The sequence below is a fragment of the Podarcis liolepis genome (genome assembly GCF_965112155.1).
Source record: "Podarcis liolepis genome assembly, chromosome: 3".
In the NCBI taxonomy this organism is placed as follows: domain Eukaryota; kingdom Metazoa; phylum Chordata; class Lepidosauria; order Squamata; family Lacertidae; genus Podarcis; species Podarcis liolepis.
In genome coordinates, this window is record NC_139557.1 from 124,499,494 (window position 1) to 124,518,566 (window position 19,073).

At 49.2% G+C, this 19,073-nt stretch overlaps 1 protein-coding gene across 6 annotated transcripts in view; it reads left to right on the plus strand.

The window, feature by feature from the left end:
- The window catches only part of DTNB (dystrobrevin beta), a 109,877-nt gene that overhangs the window by 50,043 nt on the left and 40,761 nt on the right, over positions 1–19,073 (plus strand). For 3 of the 6 annotated variants that reach the window (XM_083494428.1, XM_083494431.1, XM_083494429.1), the window contains exons 10-13: positions 8,956–9,033; positions 14,182–14,271; positions 16,612–16,702; positions 18,137–18,222. In XM_083494428.1, the coding sequence (XP_083350554.1) occupies positions 8,956–9,033; positions 14,182–14,271; positions 16,612–16,702; positions 18,137–18,222 (345 nt within the window). The remainder of the gene's footprint in view (positions 1–8,955; positions 9,034–14,181; positions 14,272–16,611; positions 16,703–18,136; positions 18,223–19,073) is intronic. The other 3 variants (XM_083494430.1, XM_083494432.1, XM_083494433.1) reach the window with 2 other exon arrangements.

Sequence of the window (19,073 nt, forward strand, 5' to 3'; positions counted from 1 at the left end):
GTAATAATTTCTTGAAATGAGGTTGCTCTTATTTCCTGGAAAGAGTCTCGTAAGTGACTTCACCCTTAGGCTGTCTGTTTGTGGGGTGCATGTGTTTGTGCATTATAGATATAGAACCCCCCAACGTATGAGATGCAGAATGGCTTTGGGGCTCTGTCTGGGGGCTCTGCTGACCCACTGCCTGTTTCCGTGCCCCATAGCGATTGGCAGCCAATGACTAGATGACCCCAGGGCTCCCTCCTGACTCGGCAGTGATTCTGCAAGTGAGGCAGGCAAGTGTTTGATGGCACAACAGGTGCTAGGACATTGGCCGGTCAAGGGACACGCTCCCCCCGGCCTCCCCTTTCAAAGGGGTGGGGGCAACTTCCGCGCAGCAAGTGGGACGTTTATTTGGATGGGGCAAGCAGACGGGAACTCCTTCAGGTGTGTGGGCCTGAGCTGCCTGCTCACGTAAGCACCTCCATCTCCTAGGCAAGCGCAGGGTTGAATCCAGCCTGGGTGCCTGATGCCTCCCAAGTGGGTGGGGACTTGGCAATGGAGACTGGTGGAGGGGCAGGCTCTGGTGGTATGGGAGGGGCCCCCATGGCTGGAGGCAAGGCTGGCACTGGGCACCTCGGGCAGTAGGAAGGACCAGGGAGGGATGACGTGGCAGCAACCCACTGGGTCCCTCTCCTGGCTTGGATTCCTTGCCCACTGTGACTCCTTCACAGAGCTGGAAGAGAACACCAAGGGTCATCTAGTCCAACCCCACAATGCAGGTGCGCAGCCTGGGAGTCATTTTGGACTCACAGCTGTCCATGGAGGCGCAGGTCAATTCTGTTTCCAGGGCGGCTTTCTACCAGCTCCACCTGGTACGCAGGCTAAGACCCTCTCTGCCCGCGGACTGTCTCACCAGAGTGGTGCATGCTCTAGTTATCTCTCACTTGGACTACCGCAATGCGCTCTACGTGCCGCTACCTTTGAAGGTGACTCGGAAACTACAACTAATCCAGAATGCGGCAGCTAGACTGGGGACTGGGACCACATAACACCGGTCTTGTAAGACCTACATTGTCTCCCAGTACATTTCCGAGCACAATTAAAAGTGTTGGTGCTGATCTTGAAAGCCCTAAATGGCCTCGGTCCTGTATACCTGAAGGAGCGCCTCCACCCTCATCGTTCTGCCTGGACACTGAGGTCCAGCACTGAGGGCCTTCTGGCAGTTCACTCCCTGCAAGAAGCCAAGTTACAGAGAACCAGGTAGAGGGCCTTCTCAGTGGTGGCGCCCGCCCTGTGGAAAGCCTCCCATCAGATATCAAGGAAATAAACAACTGACTTTTAGAAGACATCTGAAGGCAGCCCTGTTTAGGGAAGCTTTTAACGTTTGATGTTTTATTGTGTTTTTAATGTTCTGTTGGGATCTGCCCAGAGTGGCTGGGGAAACGCAGCTAGATGTGTGGGGTATAAACTATTGTTGATATTGTTATTTTTAACATTTCTCAAGGCCCACATACAGCCTCCCATAACCTGCTGGGTCCCTCTGCAGGGCCACTAAGCAGCAGCTCCTCCAGCTCCTCCCAGCCCTCATTCAGCCCTGACCACCCTGTCCAGGGCTTCTTCTCGGGGATCATGACTCGAACCCACTGCTCCTGTTGCCACCTGGAGGGGCGCTCTTGCGCTACGGTGCAAGGACTATTTGCGATATCAGAAATTAGAGGGTTTCAGCAGGAAGCCATGTGACATGCTGTGATGGAGAATGAAGCAGCCTGAGTGCCCTGGTGCCATCGTGAGTGCAGAACAGAGAGGTGAATTGTTGCTTCCTGGCACCGGGCACTCTCCTGGTCCTGCAGCCAAGGGTTGCATTAGCCTGCATGCGCCTGTTCCGCTCCTGTTTGTAAGTGCATCCACTTTTGATCTGTTCCCGCCTCCCCTCCCTGGAGCAGCGTGCTCAGTTTTGCCTCTGCCGCCAGAGCTTTCTGTATAATTCACGCCCCGACTAATTCAGGAGGGAAATGCCACCGCGTGCTTTGAGACTGTGGCAACGGGAGGCGCAGAAAGCCTCTGTCGTCTTGCCATCTTCTTGCCTGGTGCTGTTCTGGCCCAGTGAGCAGAGCCACTGGCGGTGAGGGATCTGGCCCAGTTTTGTCCTGTGGAGTCTTTGGGTGTCAGTGACATCTCTGCAAAGAGCAAAAGGAAGTTGCCTCTGGAAACGCAAAAGTGCTTGTTTGCCTCCTCTCATCCTTTGAGACAAAAACGAGGTCAGGAGGAGTGCTGCCACCACTGAGCTGGGCAAGAGAAGCGGGAGGAAGAAGAAGAAACTGGGTTTCTCTACCCTCCCCACCGAAATCTGCTGCATCTGGGTTCCTGCCCTGAGTGCAGTGTTCCGTGGATTTTCTCTGATTTCTTTCTCTCTCTTCCTTTTCATTTTTTTGTGTGTTAGAAATATCCGGTACCAATTTCTCTTTTTTTTTTTTATAAAATTTTTATTGATTTTACAACATTTTTAAGAAAAACAAACAAACACTAAAAATGACAAACATACACGTATAATTTCAAACGTATTTTCATAAACCTCTTTTCTTGGACTTCCCCATACCCCCCCTCTCTGCATCCCAATGTCCATAATTCAACTAGCAACTCCCAATTGTTACTTTCCAATCTCTATCATCTTAGTCCTCTTTTATAGTCTAGCCTTGTATCCCTGTACCCTTTTGCTTCTGGAAACCACAACATTTTAGCATTCATTAAGTTTATAGTAGTCCTTAAGGTAGCTTTTAAATTTTTTCCACTCTTCTTCCACCGTCTCTTTTCGTTGGTCACGGATTCTGCCTGTCATCTCGGCCAGTGTCATATAGTCCATCACTTTCATCTGCCATTCTTCCACAGTGGGTAAATCTTGTGTCTTCCAATACTTTGCGATGAGTATTCTTGCTGCTGTTGTGGCATACATAAAAAAAATTCTATCTTTCTTTGTCACCAATTGGCCGACAATGCCCAAGAGAAAGGCCTCTGGTTTTTTAGGAAAGGTACATTTAAGTACCTTTTTCATTTCATTGTAGATCATTTCCCAGAAGGCCTTAATCTTCGGGCATGTCCACCAAAGGTGATAAAAGGTACCTTCAGTCTCTTTACACTTCCAACATTTATTATCGGGCAAATGATAGATTTTTGCCAGCTTGACTGGGGTCATGTACCACCTGTATACCATTTTCATGATGTTTTCCTTTAAGGCATTACATGCCGTAAATTTAATACCGGTGTTCCATAACCATTCCCAGTCAGCTGACATAATGTTATGTCCAACATCCTGAGCCCACTTAATCATAGCCGATTTAACTGTTTCATCCTGTGTGTTCCATTTCAACAGCAAGTTGTACATTCTAGATAAATTCTTGGTATTGGGTTCTAACAGTTCGGTTTCTAATTTTGATTTTTCCACCTGGAAACCGATTTTCCTGTCCTGTTTAAAAAATTCCATTATTTGACGATATTGGAACCAATTTTCTACTTTATGCTTCAATTTCTCCTGACTTTGTAGTTTGAACTTATCTCCATCCTGTTCTAAAATTTCCCAATACTTCGGCCATCCGACCTCCATATTGAGTTTCTTCACTGCTTTGGCCTCCACTGGTGACACCCATCTAGGGGTTTTGTTTTCCAATAGATCTTTATATCTTATCCAAACATTAAACAATGCTTTTCTAACAATATGATTTTTAAAGGCACTGTTAACTTTATCATACCAAAGATATGCATGCCAACCAAAAGCATTATTAAAACCTTCCAGATCCAAGATGTCCGTGTTCTCGAGGAGCATCCATTCTTTCAGCCAGCAAAAAGCTGCTGCCTCATAGTACAATTTTAGGTCCGGCAGGGCAAAACCCCCTCTTTCTTTAGCATCTGTCAATATCTTAAATTTAATTCGGGGCTTTTTGCCCTGCCAGACAAATTTCGAAATGTCTTTGTGCCACCTCTTAAAACATTCCATCTTGTCAAGAATCTGCAAGGTCTGAAACAAAAATAACATTCTAGGCAATACATTCATTTTAATTACTGCAATTCGGCCTAACATTGACAATTTCAAATTTGACCATATTTCTAGATCTTTTTTAATTTCTGACCAACATTTTTCATAGTTGTCCTTATACAAATTCACATTCTTAGATGTTAAGTAAACCCCTAGGTATTTCACCTTCTTTACCACAGTCAAACCTGTTTCCTCTTGAAATTTCTCCTTTTCCATATCTGTTAAGTTTTCCCCTAAAACTTTAGTTTTTTGCTTGTTCAACTTAAATCCAGCTACCTGGCCAAACTGTTGTATTATTTCTAAAACCTTTTTCGTACTAGTGTTTGGCTCTTGCAAAGTCAATACTAGGTCATCTGCAAACGCTCTTAACTTATAATGTTTAGCTCCGACCTGCACACCTTTGACCTGCTGGTCATTTCTTATCATGTTCAGCAACACCTCCAGAACTGAAATAAAAAGTAATGGGGAAATCGGGCACCCCTGTCGTGTTCCTTTTTCTATCTTAAGTTCCTCGGTCACAACATTGTTTACAATCAGTTTAGCTTTTTGTTCAGAATATATTGCAGCCATACCATTCTCAAAACCCTGGCCTACCCCCATCCCATGAAGATTCTTCCTCATAAAACTCCAAGAAATATTGTCAAAGGCTTTCTCCGCGTCCACAAAAATCAATACTGCTTTAGTGTTTATATTCACCTCTAGCTTTTCCAGAATGTCTATTACATTCCTTACATTGTCTGCCAGGTGTCTTTTAGGGAGAAAACCTGCTTGGTCTTTATGAATCTTCTCCATCAAGACTCTTTTAAATCTTTTTGCCAAAATGTCTGCAAAAATTTTGTAATCCACATTAAGGAGTGATATTGGGCGGTAGTTCTTGAGTTGGGTCTTTTCAGTCTCTAACTTTGGTATGAGTGAAATATATGCCTCTTTCCACGATTCAGGTGCCCTTTTTCCCTCAAGGATCTCATTACAAACTTCTCTTAGTGGTTGAGTCAGCCAATTTCTCACCTCTTGGCAGCAGTGTCATCCAACACTGGGTTCTGTGTGTGGGCACCTTCACTACCATGCCAGGGTAAACTTGCCATAGGCTTGATAATCTGGACGGACAGACGGAGCCGTCGCTCAGAGGCCTGGCTGCTCATCTGTTCTCTTCTCAAGGCTGCTGCTGGCTGAGGGGTCCTGCTGTTCAGCTCAGTCAAGCAGCCAGTTGCACTCTCATCGAATCATAGAACTGTAGAGCTGGAAGGGACCCCAAGGGTCATTTAGTACAACCCCCAAAAATGCAGGAATCTCAACTAAAGCATTCATGACAGATGGTCATCCAACCTCTGCTTTAAAAAGTCCAAGGAAAGAATCTTTGGCAGTGTGCTGGGCCCGGGGGTAACCCGTGAAACGCAGTCCAGGTCCGGTCCAGAATCCAAAGGTTCTGCTGAGAGACAGTCCGACAGGCCAAGGCAGGAATCCGGGCAAGGACAAGTACAGGATCTCAGGCAGGATCCAGCATACAGCAATGTTGCTCCTGCAACCTGGGACGGGGTCCGACAGCCTTTTATCTTTGTCGGGGTAGCGGCTGGTCCTGATCCCCCAGAGACTCACCTCCCTGTTTCGCCCGAAGGTGAGCACTCTTCCTGTGAGTACTCAGGTCTCTCTCAGACCTCAGTCTCTGCAGCTCAGGAGACGGCGGTGGGTTACTAGACCCAGAGGCCGCCTCAGCCTCCCCTGCCCCAACTGGTAGTGGAGCAGCTGTAAGTGATGGCCCAGCTGGAGGCAAGGAGGTCATCCCCGCATCTGGAGCCAGGGCAGGATCAGGCCCCTGACTCGGCCCAGCTGGTGCTTGTTGCAGGGGAACCTGTGCAGACTGGGGCTCTTCAGAATCAGGCCCCAGACTTGGTTCAGATGCCGCCTGGGGCAAAGGATCCGGTGTGGACTGAGACTCCTCTGGCTCCGAGTCCGAGTCCCAGGCCATCGCAGACAGATTAGTCTTTGTACCTTTCCATGGGGCAGAGGCAGGGGCTTAGTGTGACACAGCCCCCTTTTGACTATGTTTTCATTTTTATAGGCCCTCGTACCAACTGGAGCAAGGAAATAATTCCTCCACACACACACACACACACACACACACACACCCATCCATCCCTACACCACAGCAGCATTATTTTGCTACAAATTGGAAATTGAAGGCAGCAGAGTACAAAAGCACATTGCCCCCCTCCCTGTTTTGTTTTAATTCTGCTGCCCTTAGTGCAGTTGCTTCAGCAAGAGATGTGGGACAGCGAGAGGGTCTAGCCTGCGGAAGAAGGGCTTTCTCCCTGCTGCCTGGGATTCTTGCAGGCCTTGGGGACCACTGAGGTGGGCGAAGAGAAGGATGTTGTTTGACAAGCACACAGAGTGCAACGAGATTGAGTGTTTGGGGTGGTGGGGAGGTTCGGTTAATTTCATAGTGTTGCAGGAATTTATGCATATGTGGGGGGGGGGGGTTGCCGCTCCAGCAGATATCATGCACATGCAGCCCACTACCAAAATCAGCACAATCACTTTTGTGACTTGTGTGGTTTGTCCCCACAAAACACTTCATCACAGTTTCTTCCTATCTATTCAAAGGGCCTCTGCTGCACAATACCAAATGTAAGAATCCACTGATAAATGTATCTCTGTACTGGCTCACTGGGGAAAGGTCAGAAATTCCTATAGACCTGTGAGCTCAGCTCCTCAGCAGCCCCTCTGCCTGAGTGATAATCCCTGGCATCCTGATACCTGAGTGCCAGACAGGTAGCCATTCCAGAAAGAACAAACCCAGATGAAGACAAAAGGGTGTGATTAACTTGGAAACAGGGAAATAGAAATATCTCTTTTGTGACACTTGATGGGTGTTTGGTGGAGGGCAAGGGGAACCGTGGGGCAGGGTCCAGGATGCTCAGATTCCTGCCACCAGACCTCCCCTTTCATGGTGTAACCATGATGTAACATCTGGTGTCCTTGGTTTTTGTCCAAGGGAGCCCTCAGATTTCTCTGTTAACAGTTGTACATAGGTTGTACATTGACAATAAAAGTATTATTATTATTATTATTATTATTATTATTATTATTCTTATTATTATTATTATTATTTCAAGCTTTGCTGGGTGACAGCTTGAGGCAGCTGCAGACAAGCAGGTTTCTGGTTGCCTATTGAATGTTCTGAGCCTTGTGTGTTTGGTGGAAACCACAGGATGGAAGAAGGGTGCTCTTATGCTGCTCAGGTCCCGCTTGCAAACTTTCCATGGACGCATCTGGTTGGCCTCTGTGAGAAGAGAGTGCTGGACTAGGTGGGTCTTTGGCCTGATCCAGCAGCCTCTTCTGATGTCCTTACTCCAGTCCCAGAAGGGCAAGTGAACTTCTGCACCTGGCTACTCACTCTGCAAACAGCTGCGCTTCCCTCTCTCCCTTGCCCAAGGTAGCGACTGGCCTGTGAAACTTTGAGAGGAACTGGACTGAACAGGAGGAAGTTGCTGAGTTGCCTAATAGAGGGAGCAGAGAGAGGCTTGGTCTGCTGACGGCAGGGATTTTGTTGTTGCTTTTTGCTAGTATGCAGCTGGACCCAAACTGTGGAATCGGGAGAAGAATTGTGCAGCTGGGAAGCTGATAATATGCAGCTGGTAAAATGCAGGACAGGACTTGACATGTGTGTTTGTTGAGCACTTGAATGACTGGCACTGCCAGGGACAGCTTGCACACACATTATAGCAAGGTAGAAGGCACTCGGTTGTATTCTCGTCATTTCACAGTTGGCTTTTGTTTGTTTGCGAGCTGCCTCCAAGCTGCTGAAATGAAAGGCGGCTGTAACAGATACCGTACTTTTTGCTCTTTAAGACGCACCAGACCATAAGACGCACCTAGTTATTGGAAGAGGAAAACAAGAAAAATATATATTCCGAATCCCAGAAGCCAGGACAGCAAGCGGGATCGCTGCGCAGCAATCACGCTTGCTGTCCTGGCTTATGGGATAGCCGCGCACAGCCTCTCCCGGGCAAGAGGAGCTTTCATCCCCTGCCCAGGAGAGGCTGTGCGTGGCTAAGGCCAAGGGCAGCCCTTCTCCCTCCTTAGGGAAAAGCCACGAAGAGCTGCACACACGCTCCACGCGGCTCTTTAAAGGGAGTGCTGAGCAGAGCCTCCCGCCTGCATTCGCTCCATAAGAAGCACACACTTTCCCCCTTACTTTTTAGGAGGGGGAAAGTACGTCTTATAGAGCAAAAAATACGGTAGATTGATGAAGATGTCGCCCCAGTGTGTGGCATCTGTGGAAAAGGTGAGCACCATACAAAGGATCATTAGGAAAGGAATTGAAAATTGGACTGCCAACATCACCCTGCCGTTATACCAGTCTGTGATTCAGCTCACCTCCCAAAGGAGATTGTAGAGTTGGAAAAGGTTCGGAAAAGGGCCACCGAGATGATCCAGGGGAGATAGCAGCTCCCCTGTCAGGAAAAGTTGCAGCGCCTGGGACTTCTTCGGTTAGAGGAAAGGGGAGTCAGAGGCAACATGACAGAAGTTTATAACACTGTGAAGAATTTTATAATTGAAAAAGAATGGACTACTTAAAAAAAATATTATAGTCAAATGAAATCGCAGGCAGGATTTGAGGCAGAAGCGGAAAATGGTAAAATGTTGGTAAATAGAGAAACTTTTTTCTGACAGATAAAGACATAATGCAGTAGAAAAGATTTGAGTACAAACACTGCGGAGGTGGGAGTGGGAAGTCAATTTATGAAACAATGCAATTATTTGAGATGAGGATCATTGTGAAAATGTTTGGGAAATCTAATAAAAAATTATACCACAAAAAAGGAAGTGGGGGGGGCAGAGTCTCCAGCCAGCTGCTGCCCCCGAAGAGTCCGTGGTTGGTTTTCCTCCAGCCCTGCGCCATCTCTTGGTCTTTGGCCATAACCCACCCTAAAACCTTTCTGTTTCAGCCCTTCCCGGCCCCTCGCGAACATGAATGATGCCATGGTGACCCACATGTCCTCCGGAGCCCCGACTCCAACGAAAAGGTAGGGATGTGCACTCTGTGAGGGGTGGGAGATGGGGGGCTCCTCTGGGGGCGCTGCAGAGAGAAGGTGGCTGATGAAGGAGCAAAGATGGCAGCTCCGGCTCTGAGCGTTCTGGATATTGCTAAAACCAGGTTTGATTGCTGGTGGTGTCTCTGCTGCCTGAGGTTTCCCCCCACAGTGCATTGGATCCATTTCTCTCCACCTGGAGGAGGCACTGGGGTTCCCTGCCAGCTGGGACCAGCCCTTCTCTCTCTCCCCACCCAAAACACCACCCTTCAGGTCTGAATTCCTCCCCCCACCCCCATGACCCGCTGTGCAGAACCTGAAACAAGTTCATTTCCCAAACGTCAGGAGGCAACTGAGGAGGATAAAACCACAACTGACGGCTGGAGAGATCTGATTTGGCGTTTCCCATTGACTCTCTGAAGAGCTTCCCTCCTTTCTTAGGCAAAGATGAATTGGAGTCTTCTTTTTAAGTTCCTTTCGCTTGTTTTTTAATCATCAGTTTTGTCTCCTTTTTGTCTCCTGCATGTAAAGGCTACGTTTGTTTTGATCTTGTCCCTTAAGTGAGTTTAATGTAGAAGGATTATCCTGACCGGGATGAGCGGTGCTTGTCTCTTACCTGGCCCAGGGAGCTACCTTAGACTAAGCAGGGACCATTCTCCCATTGGGTTTGAACTGGCTTTGAAGACTTCTTAAGGGCACAGTGGAAAGGAAAAGAAAGAGGGGAACCTACTGACCAGGCAACGCTCTCAAGTGGGCATTATCTGGAGCTCCAGGAAGGCGCTGGCTCTGCGAGTAACATCTCCGTCTTCCGCTGCTCCAGCTTCTCATCCCTGCCTGGAGGAGGCAGCAGAGTCAGGAAGAGAAGGCGCAGGAGCAGCTGCAATTGTGCAACATCAGAGAGGGCACAAGCCTGGCAGGCCCAAGCCAGAACTGGCCCTAAGCTAAGGCACACATCGTTTGGCGCTCTCAGAGGGCTCGCACGTGGCTGAAGAACATCAGGAAAGCCTGGCTGCTCTCCTCTCCTCTGGTTTCCAGCATCGCTGCCAAGCCTAGCCATTATGGCTAGTAGCCATGAGGAACCATTGCCCTCCATGAATTTGCCCCATCCTCTTTCAAAGCCACCCAGTCGGGTCAGAGGAAGCGAGAGGCACCTGTCCCTGCCAGAGCAGCTCTTGCTAAGCAGCTATGCCTTCAGCAGTCCTCCACCGACTTGCCCTGCCTGTGCCATGTTCTCACATCAGTTTTGCAGTTTTCACCTCCAAGGTTGAGGGAATGAGAATGTTCTGTAAGAAGCACACACTTGAACATTCAAGCAGCACCCGAGCTCTCTGTTTCGTGTAGGTTTCCTGCTGTCTCTTTCAGGATTCAGGTGGAGGAGCATGTTGGTGGAGCAAGTTTCTTCTCCTTTTTCCTCTCTCCCGCTTGTTCCTCTGCAGCTGCCCCCTTCCCATATATCACAGGCTGCTTTTCTGACATTTCCAGACAAGAAGGTCCAGATTCTCCTTGCCTCTGCCCAATTGCACATTTTATTAGAAGCCTTGAAGCTCTGATGCCCACATGCCTCTGTCCGGAGAGCAGCTTTCTCTTTTGATCTAGGCCAGAGGGAGGCCTGCTTGACATATGCCGCCTTGTGAGCAACGCAGATTCTCCTTCCACAGACGTGGTGGAGCTGGAGCCCGCGGCCTCGTAAACGGGAGTCCAGCCAGACCATAACGCATCCAGCAGCTCGCTTTGTGTTTGCTCTGCCCGTAAAGTGATGTCACGGCGAGTGTTACAAGCCCTGGTTACGACTGTGTTGCTCCAGAGTGGGGGGCGAAAAGACAGGTCGTGGCCTTTTCTACTCCAGGACCAGAAAGCCGGTAGCGGAGCCTCAGGCATCCCTGAACTCCTGCTTTTCTTACGAGTTCTGGTCTTACGAGAGAGGGAGAAACCATTTGGGCAAGGAGACTTAAAACAGTCTTGAGAAATGAAACACATGAAGATCAGACAGGATTTCTACCCACAAGGCAACGGAGGGATAATGTGAGACCAGTGTTGAGTGTTACTGAATATTTTGAAAAGCGTGGTGATAAACAGATAGCAGTGAGTTTCTTTAGATGCTGAAAAAGCCTTTCAGCTGCCTTTCTTAGAATCTGACCCATGAGTTCTAGTCTTATGAAAGAGGGAGAAACACTCTTTCCATTTTCTCAATGCCGTTCACAATTTTATTTACCTCTGCCATGCATCCCCTCCCCCTCACCTTTTCTCTCTCCCCAAGAGCTCGAAAAATTGTAATTTTTCCTCATGGGGCAGATGTTTCATTTCGTTTTCCCTTTCTGAACCTTTAATTCAAGCCTCTTCACTTGGGGGGCCACCGGCTTTTGGGAGCTTGTTCCTCTGCCACCCTGAAGTTCATCAAGGGGGGGGAGTCATTGGCTTGCATTGCTTTTGTTCTTGCTTTTATTATGTATTTTGTATTTTTATCTTGTATTTTTATGCTGTGAACTGCCCTGAGATTTACAGATGGAGCGCGGTATACAAATTTTTATCATCATCATCAGGGTGAAACATGTCAGCACACAACCACTAAGTTAAAACCCAGCCCGTTACTTAAAAAAAAAAAAAAAGGCTCCCTGGACAAGTGAAAAGTTCTCCATCTGTTGCTGAAAAGGCATCAAAGTTTAACATCTGGGTGGGGAAGATGAAGAGCCACATGCCCCCTCGGCAAACATTCACCCAGCTCAGCAGCAGCAGCCTTGCTCCCTCCAGGGGATCCTTCCTCCTCCTCCTCCTCCTCCTCCTCCTCTTTTGTCTTGCTCAAGATGGGTCTTTGCCTCCTGGAAGGTCCCCCATGAATCTTACGGGGAGGGGGGCCTCCTTGTTTATGACTTTCCACTGCCGCTAAGCCCAGCTTTATGGCGAGGCCATAAAACACTGCAAGCGGCGATTGAAGTCAGCTTGGAGGTGTAATGCCTTTAAAGCATGATGGGGGTCAGAGGTGAGCCTTGTAAATAGTCTCATGCCATAAAAGTAATTGGGGAAAGGGAGGCGCTCCAAATCGGAGAACAGGCTTTGTGCCCCGGGGAGAGGAGAGGAGGCTGTGTCTAGAGCAGCCGCTTTGGTGCACCCCAGGAATAGCTAGAACTACAACTCCCATCACCCCTGACCATACTGTCTGGGGCTGATGGGAGCTGTCCTCCAGCGACATCTGTGGGGCACCAGGTTGGGAAAGTCTGGCTTAGAGCAGACAGAAGAAGAGCCTGCTGGATCAGGCCAGAGCCCCAGCTAGTCCAGCATCCTGTGGACGACCAGATGAGTCAATGGATTTGAGCACAGGAGCACCCTCTCCCCTCCTGTGGCTTCCAGCGCCTGGGATTCAGAAGCCTTGCTGCCTCTGACAGTGGAGGGCAGAGCAGAGCCCTCCTGCTAGGAGCCAGCGATATCCCTCCCCCCCCCCCTCCATGAAATTATCCAATCTCCGTTTAAAGCCATCTAAGGGACACTGGTTGCGCTGTGGGTTAAACCACAGAGCCTAGGACTTCCCGATCAGAAGGTCGGCGGTTTGAATCCCCACAACAGGGTGAGCTCCCGTTGCTCGGTCCCTGCTCCTGCCAACCTAGCAGTTTGAAAGCACGTCAAAGTGCAAGTAGATATATAGGTACCACTCCGGCGGGAAGGTAAACGGCATTTCTGTGCGCTGCTCTGGTTCACCAGAAGTGGCTGAATCATGCTGGCCACATGAAGCTGTACGCCGGCTCCTTCGGCCTATATAGCGAGATGAGCACCGCAACCCCAGAGTCGTCCACGACTGGACCTTACAGTCAGGGGTCCCTTTACCTTTAAATTGGTAGCCTCCTGTGGGCTGTGCACTGCATGAAGAAGGACGTCAATGCAAGAAGACTCTTGAGAGTCCCATGGACTGCAAGAAGATCCAACCTCTCCATTCTGAAGGAAATCAGCCCTGAGAGCTCACTGGAAGGACAGATCCTGAAGCTGAGACTCCAAGACTTTGGCCACCTCATGAGAAGAGAAGACTCCCTGGAAAAGACTCTGATGTTGGGAAAGATGGAGGGCAAAAGGAGAAGGGGAGACAGAGGCGAGATGGTGGGACAGTGTTCTTGAAGCTACCAGCATGAGTTTGACCAAACTGCGGGAGGCAGTGGAAGACAGGAGGGCCTGGCGTGCTTTGGTCCAGGGGTCACGAAGAGTCGGACACGACTAAACGACTAAACAACAACAACAGGGGAAGGAAGGGAGTGAGGAGCTGCTGCTTGAGAGACGAAAAGTGTCAAGGGGCATGTCTTTGCCGGAGCTGGGAGAGGTGGAAGCAAGCAAATCTTGTTTCCTCAGCCTTGTGGCAGAGAAGCAACGGCCTCTCCATTTCTGCTCAAGTGAGCTGGAAGCAGAATGCGGGTGGGGGCTGCTCCTGGGTCTCTCCTCATTCTGGCACCATTTGCTCCAAGGGGGGCGGGGAGAGCTCCTTAGGCACACCTGGGGCAGTGTTTGCATTTTGGGACTCCTCAAGTGCTGCCTCCTCCTCCCTCCTTGCACAAGAGTCTCATTTTGCAGAAACGCGGCTGCTCTATGCCTGCAGGTGCTAGGTGATGCCGATCAGAAGGCCGGCGGTTTGAATCCCCCACGATGGGGTGAGCTCCCGTTGCTCGGTCCCTGCTCCTGCCCACCTAGCAGTTCGAAAGCACGTCAAAGTGCAAATAGATAAATAGGTACCACTCCAGGGGAAGGTAAACGGCGTTTCCGTACGCTGCTCTGGTTCACCAGAAGTGGCTTAGTCAGGCTGGCCACATGACCCGGAAGCTGTACGCCGGCTCCCTCGGCCAATAAAGCGAGATGAGTGCCGCAGAGTCCCCAGAGTCGGCCACGACTGGACCTAATGGCCAGGGGTCCCCTTTACCTTTACCTTTACCAGGTGATGTGGGTAGCTTTGGGGCGGGGGAAGAAATACGGGAAAATCCAACTCTTTCTCCTTGCCACCGTGATTCCACACTCTTTCCAGTGAGGTTCCTGCACATTTCCTTCCATGTTTTGAATGTTTTTAAGTTTCCTTATTTTAATTGTTGCTTGCCATCATTTGCGTTTTCCCAATTGCCCTCATCTTTTTATTTCTGTCGTGTTGTTTTGCCTCCTTTGCTCCCCCCCCCCCAGGTTGCACTACAGCCCGGCCCCCTCCAAGCGGCTTAGGGATGAGCATGCCCTGATCGCAGCCTATGTGAGCCAGCTCCAGAGTGGCGCACGGTCAGTCTTAGGAGAGGGGGGAGGGCGGGGGAGCCCATGAACATGGCAGTACCATGCGCAGCTGTGCCCAAAGCCCTGAGTAGCCAGCTGGACCAATACATAAACTGAAACTTGCGCATGGAGAAGGGCCATGAGGCTGCAGCACTCAGTGCCCCAAAGGGTGCGCGTGCATGCATTGGATCTGGGCACATGGCCCAAAGAGGGTTAGTTTTTAAAACCGCATTCTTTGTAAGCAACTTAATGAAAAAAGCTTCTAAATGCTTTTTGAGAGTCCTGAAATATTGAGCAGTTCCGAATGAACCATCTGTAGCCCATGGTTCAAACATGTTTCTTACAGGGCTCTCTTTCTTTCCTGCCTAAATTTGCTGAGGGGATTCCTCTGCGATAATGACTATTTCACCTTGATGCATGGTTTCAAAATGAGGAAGCAGCCTTGTTTTGGGGGTAGAGGGAGCCATGATTGTATTTGTAAAACATGCAGCCTGGCTATGCTGTGGGTTAAACCACAGAGCCTAGGGCTTGCCGATCAGAAGGTCGGCGGTTCAAATCCCCACGACGGGGTGAGCTCCCGTTGCTCAGTCCCTGCTCCTGCCAATCTAGGAGTTCGAAAGCACCTCAAAGTGCAAGTAGATAAATAGGTACCACTCTGGCGGGAAGGTAAACGGCGTTTCTGTGCGCTGGTCTGGTTCGCCAGAAGCGGCTTACTCATACTGGCCACATGACCTGGAAGCTGTACGCCGGCTCCCTCGGCCAATAGAGCGAGATGAGCGCCACAACCCCAGAGTCGCCTGCGACTGGACCTAATGGTCAGGGGTCCCTTTACCTTTACCTTAAGAGCACAGAAGCAGCAGCAAAATTCTGTTAAACGGCAGCAGCAGCAAGGCTGTTTCGTCCTTTTGAGTTTCAGAAACAACCTCCTTTCATCTGCTTCAAACTTGGTGCCCCAGGAGCGCAGCACATGGGTGCATGAGGCTCTGGTTTGCAAAACGTGTGCTCACCATTGTGTGCAGAAATGCACACCCTCCCTGACCTAGCAAGCAGCTTTTTCACAAAGGAAAGCCCAATGAAATACACACCATCACTCGCTCACCCCACACCTTCTCACACACAGCCCAACAGCCAGGGGACGTCTTTCCCAGAGGAATTAGGGGGATGCCACCTCCCAGGGCATCTTCACCCTAAACAGAAGTCGGGACCCAATTGTGTTTAAGATGGATCTTCCGTTGGGTCCACTTCTGCTCGGCAGGACATTTGGTTGCTGCGTCATTTTAAACAGGTCAAGTTTCGTTCCTTTTTATTTTTACGCACAGGAAACCATCCCAGATGACTCTGCCACTCCTCTGGTTGGTGCTGCGTCCAGTCAGTTCTGGTTTGCCACAGCTGAAGCCCCTTCAGATTTACAGCCTGAGCTCTCAGTCCAATCCCTGCATCCCATTTCTTCTTCTGAAACATAAGGCTCCTCTTGTCCAATTCCTCTTTCAAGTTGGTACCAGCCGTATATTCCTGAGGCCTTTTGCAGACTCCAGCCGGCTCCCTGTTCCCCACTTTGCTCTGGCCATTTTGTCATCTTCGTGGCGCTTCAGATTTGCAAAGCGCTTGGCAGCTTGCCCTTGCAAAACAAACAAACCCACGTTAAAACCAGTTAAAACCAACACAAGCTGTAAAAGTTTAATAACCCATCAGAGACTCTTCCAGATCCCGCCTCGCTAAAAAGAGGCCCCCAAGGCCCCAGACATTCCCCCTGCTGCAAAGGCAGGGCCACCACCAAAAAGGCCTGCCCTCATTTTCCACCCTCTGGACCTCCATGAAGAAGGGCCTCAGTTGACGACCACAGGGTCAGGCTTGGTTCACATGGGGAGAGGTGGCCCTGGAGCTTTTTGGGGTTCTGAGCCACATAAGGCTTAGATAGATAGATAATTTATTATGGTCAAAGACCAGCTCGCATAACACAATAACAACAGTCTTCATAAAGATAAAATATACAATCAGAGCAGATTGCAGCAATAGCTCATGAGTTAAAATTGAAATATATACATACACCTGTACAACTGAGATTTGGGCTACCATAAAAATTGACCCTGAGGCACCCCAAAGGGCGACTTCAGCATTTCCCTGGTAAGCTGTTTTATTCTAGAGGATGATCTGTGCCTACAAATCTGGGCAACTGATAGGTCAAAACCAGAATGCTGACTTGGGCCTGGGAAGAACTAGCCCACTTTTGATGCTGGCGTGGCAGGAGGTAAGGTGGGAGGGCCCTGACTCCTGCCTGGCATTGGGCAACTGCTGGCTGCCTTGCCTGACTGGCACTCACGCTTGTTGGCTTTCTCTCCCCGCCCCCAGCAGCGTCCTGGACAGCCCCAGCCGGCTGGATGAGGAGCACCGACTCATCGCCCGCTACGCTGCCAGGCTCGCTGCGGAAGCTGGAAACGTGGTAAGCAGCCAGCCTGGCCCCCTCTCTTGCTAACGGTTTCTCCTATGGCTGTGGTATGCCCAGCTGCTGCTTCCCTGGGCAGGTGAGCTGGCAGCGCTCGGCTTCTTTCGAAACATGCTGCAGCAATTCAGGAGGAGCATTTTACGTGGCTGAGTCTGTGTCCCTCCAGTCCATTTCGTCACGTTGCACCACAAGCGTGGCGCTCAGATTGGGAGTCACATAATTAGTTGGAGGCCAGGCTAGAAACACGCAGGCCCCGTGTCCCCAGGGAGGCTGCCTTCCAGAGAGTCAGCATATTGGAGCAAAGAAAACCTTGTGTGCTTGCTTACGCTTCGCGGTGTTTTCATGCTGCCCTTTAAGAATAGGTTCTCTGGGTGGTGTACAACTTTTCTGTTAAAAAACAAAACAAAAAGCCACACCATAAAATATCAAAATGCAGAACATAAAAAGGTTAAAATAAAAAAATTCCTTCCAGTAGCACCTTAAAGACCAACTAAGTTAGTTCTTGGTATGAGCTTTCGTGTGCATTCACACTTCTGCAGATACACTGACATGCACACGTGCATGCACACGAAAGCTCATACCAAGAACTAACTTAGTTGGTCTTTAAGGTGCTACTGGAAGGAATTTTTTTATTTTGACTATGGCAGACCAACACGGCTACCTATCTGTAAATAAAAGGTTAAGACAGCATCAAAATTAAATCGATAGCGGACAACAGTAGCGCCCCCCGGGTCCACAAAGCGCTGAAGCGTGTTTTTAAAAAGCCTGGTGAAGTTTCTAAAAAGGTTGGAACTGGAAGGACCACAGTGCAGGCCCCAGGTGACCCTCTCTGGGGAGGGCATTTCGTAACTAGGGCGCCACCACTGAAAAGACCATCTCCTTAGTAGCAACTCCCATAAGAACCCGAGACGAGCCAGCTGGATCAACCCACCTGGTTGGCCACAGAGAGGGCAGAATGCTGGACTACAAGGTCCAATGGCCTGATCCGGAAGGCTCTTCTTATGTTTCTTATGGAGGATCTGCCTCCTGGGGACAAGGCACTAGCTCAGTCAGTAGAGCACGAGACTCTTTATCCCAGGGTTGTGCGTTCAAGCCCCACGTTGGGCAAATAATAATTTTATTATTTATTCCCTGCTCCTCTGGCTGGGTTTCCCCAGCCACTCTGGGCGGCTCCCAGCAGAACACTAAAAACAGAATAAAACCTCAAACATCAAAAACTTCCCTAAACAGATTCCTGCCTTGCAGGGGGTTGGACTAGATGGCCTTTGGGGTCCCTTCCAACTCTACGATTAAACGACAACCTGATCTGATTTCCTTCCCTGTCTTTACCACCATCTCCCCAGCGTGTTGGTGACGGGGAGGGGGCTGCTCGCGTTGGTTTCACTGCTGGGTCCTCGTTGAGCCCTGTGTGTCTTTGGGGTCTCTTGACAGCCGCGCCCACCCACAGACCTGGGGTTCAACTTCGATGCCAACAAGCAGCAGCGGCAGCTGATAGCAGAGCTGGAGAACAAGAACAGGTAAGGGGGCTCAGGTGGCGTGGAGGAGGGGTGGCCGCCCGGCCTTCTTTGGGCTCCTGAGCAAGAGATCTTCTCCCTTCCCCACTTTCCATTGCTGCTGCCTCCCGGTGGGAGTTCTGTGGACGGATGCTTTGACAAGGGGACAGCCCCACAGTGCAGCTGGAGGATTCTGCAGTCCTTACGCTCCATCAGCTCAGTGAAAGGTTTCATTTTTTATTTTTGCATAAGAAAGTTGGCTTTCAAGAAGCTCTGTGAAATTACTGTTAGAAATATTGTTTTAAAAATATGATGTGATTAAGAGTATTTGAGTGCAATATAATATTGGGAAATGTGAGACGAGGATAAAAAATAAACGGAAAATTATCAGACAAGCTGAGGGAAGTTCTGGAAAAAAGGGTTTAAGTTAAAAATGGATGTATAATTTTGTAAAAATGTTTTTTTTATGGAAAATCTAATAAAAAATATTTATTAAAAAAAAAGTTGGGGTGGAGAAAAATGAAGGCTTGGTGTTTTAAAGGGGTGTGCAAAATATTCATGCCCTGGGATGGCAGAGAGAGAGAGAGAGAGAGATGGGGGAAGAGTCTGGACAAGGCCCCCTCTCTGTGCCGGACTCTGGAAGAAGACGGGGATTGGACTGATTGACCCCTGGGACCTAATAATAATAATAATAATAATAATAATGAATTTTATTTATACCCTGCCCTCCCTAGCCAAGACCGGGCTCAGGGCGGCTAACACCAAATATAAAAACAATTGATTGAAATACAGCTTAAAAACCAAGATTAAAATACAACATTAAAACACTAAAATGCAGCCTCATTTCAGTGGAGACTCAATCAACTCTTCCAACT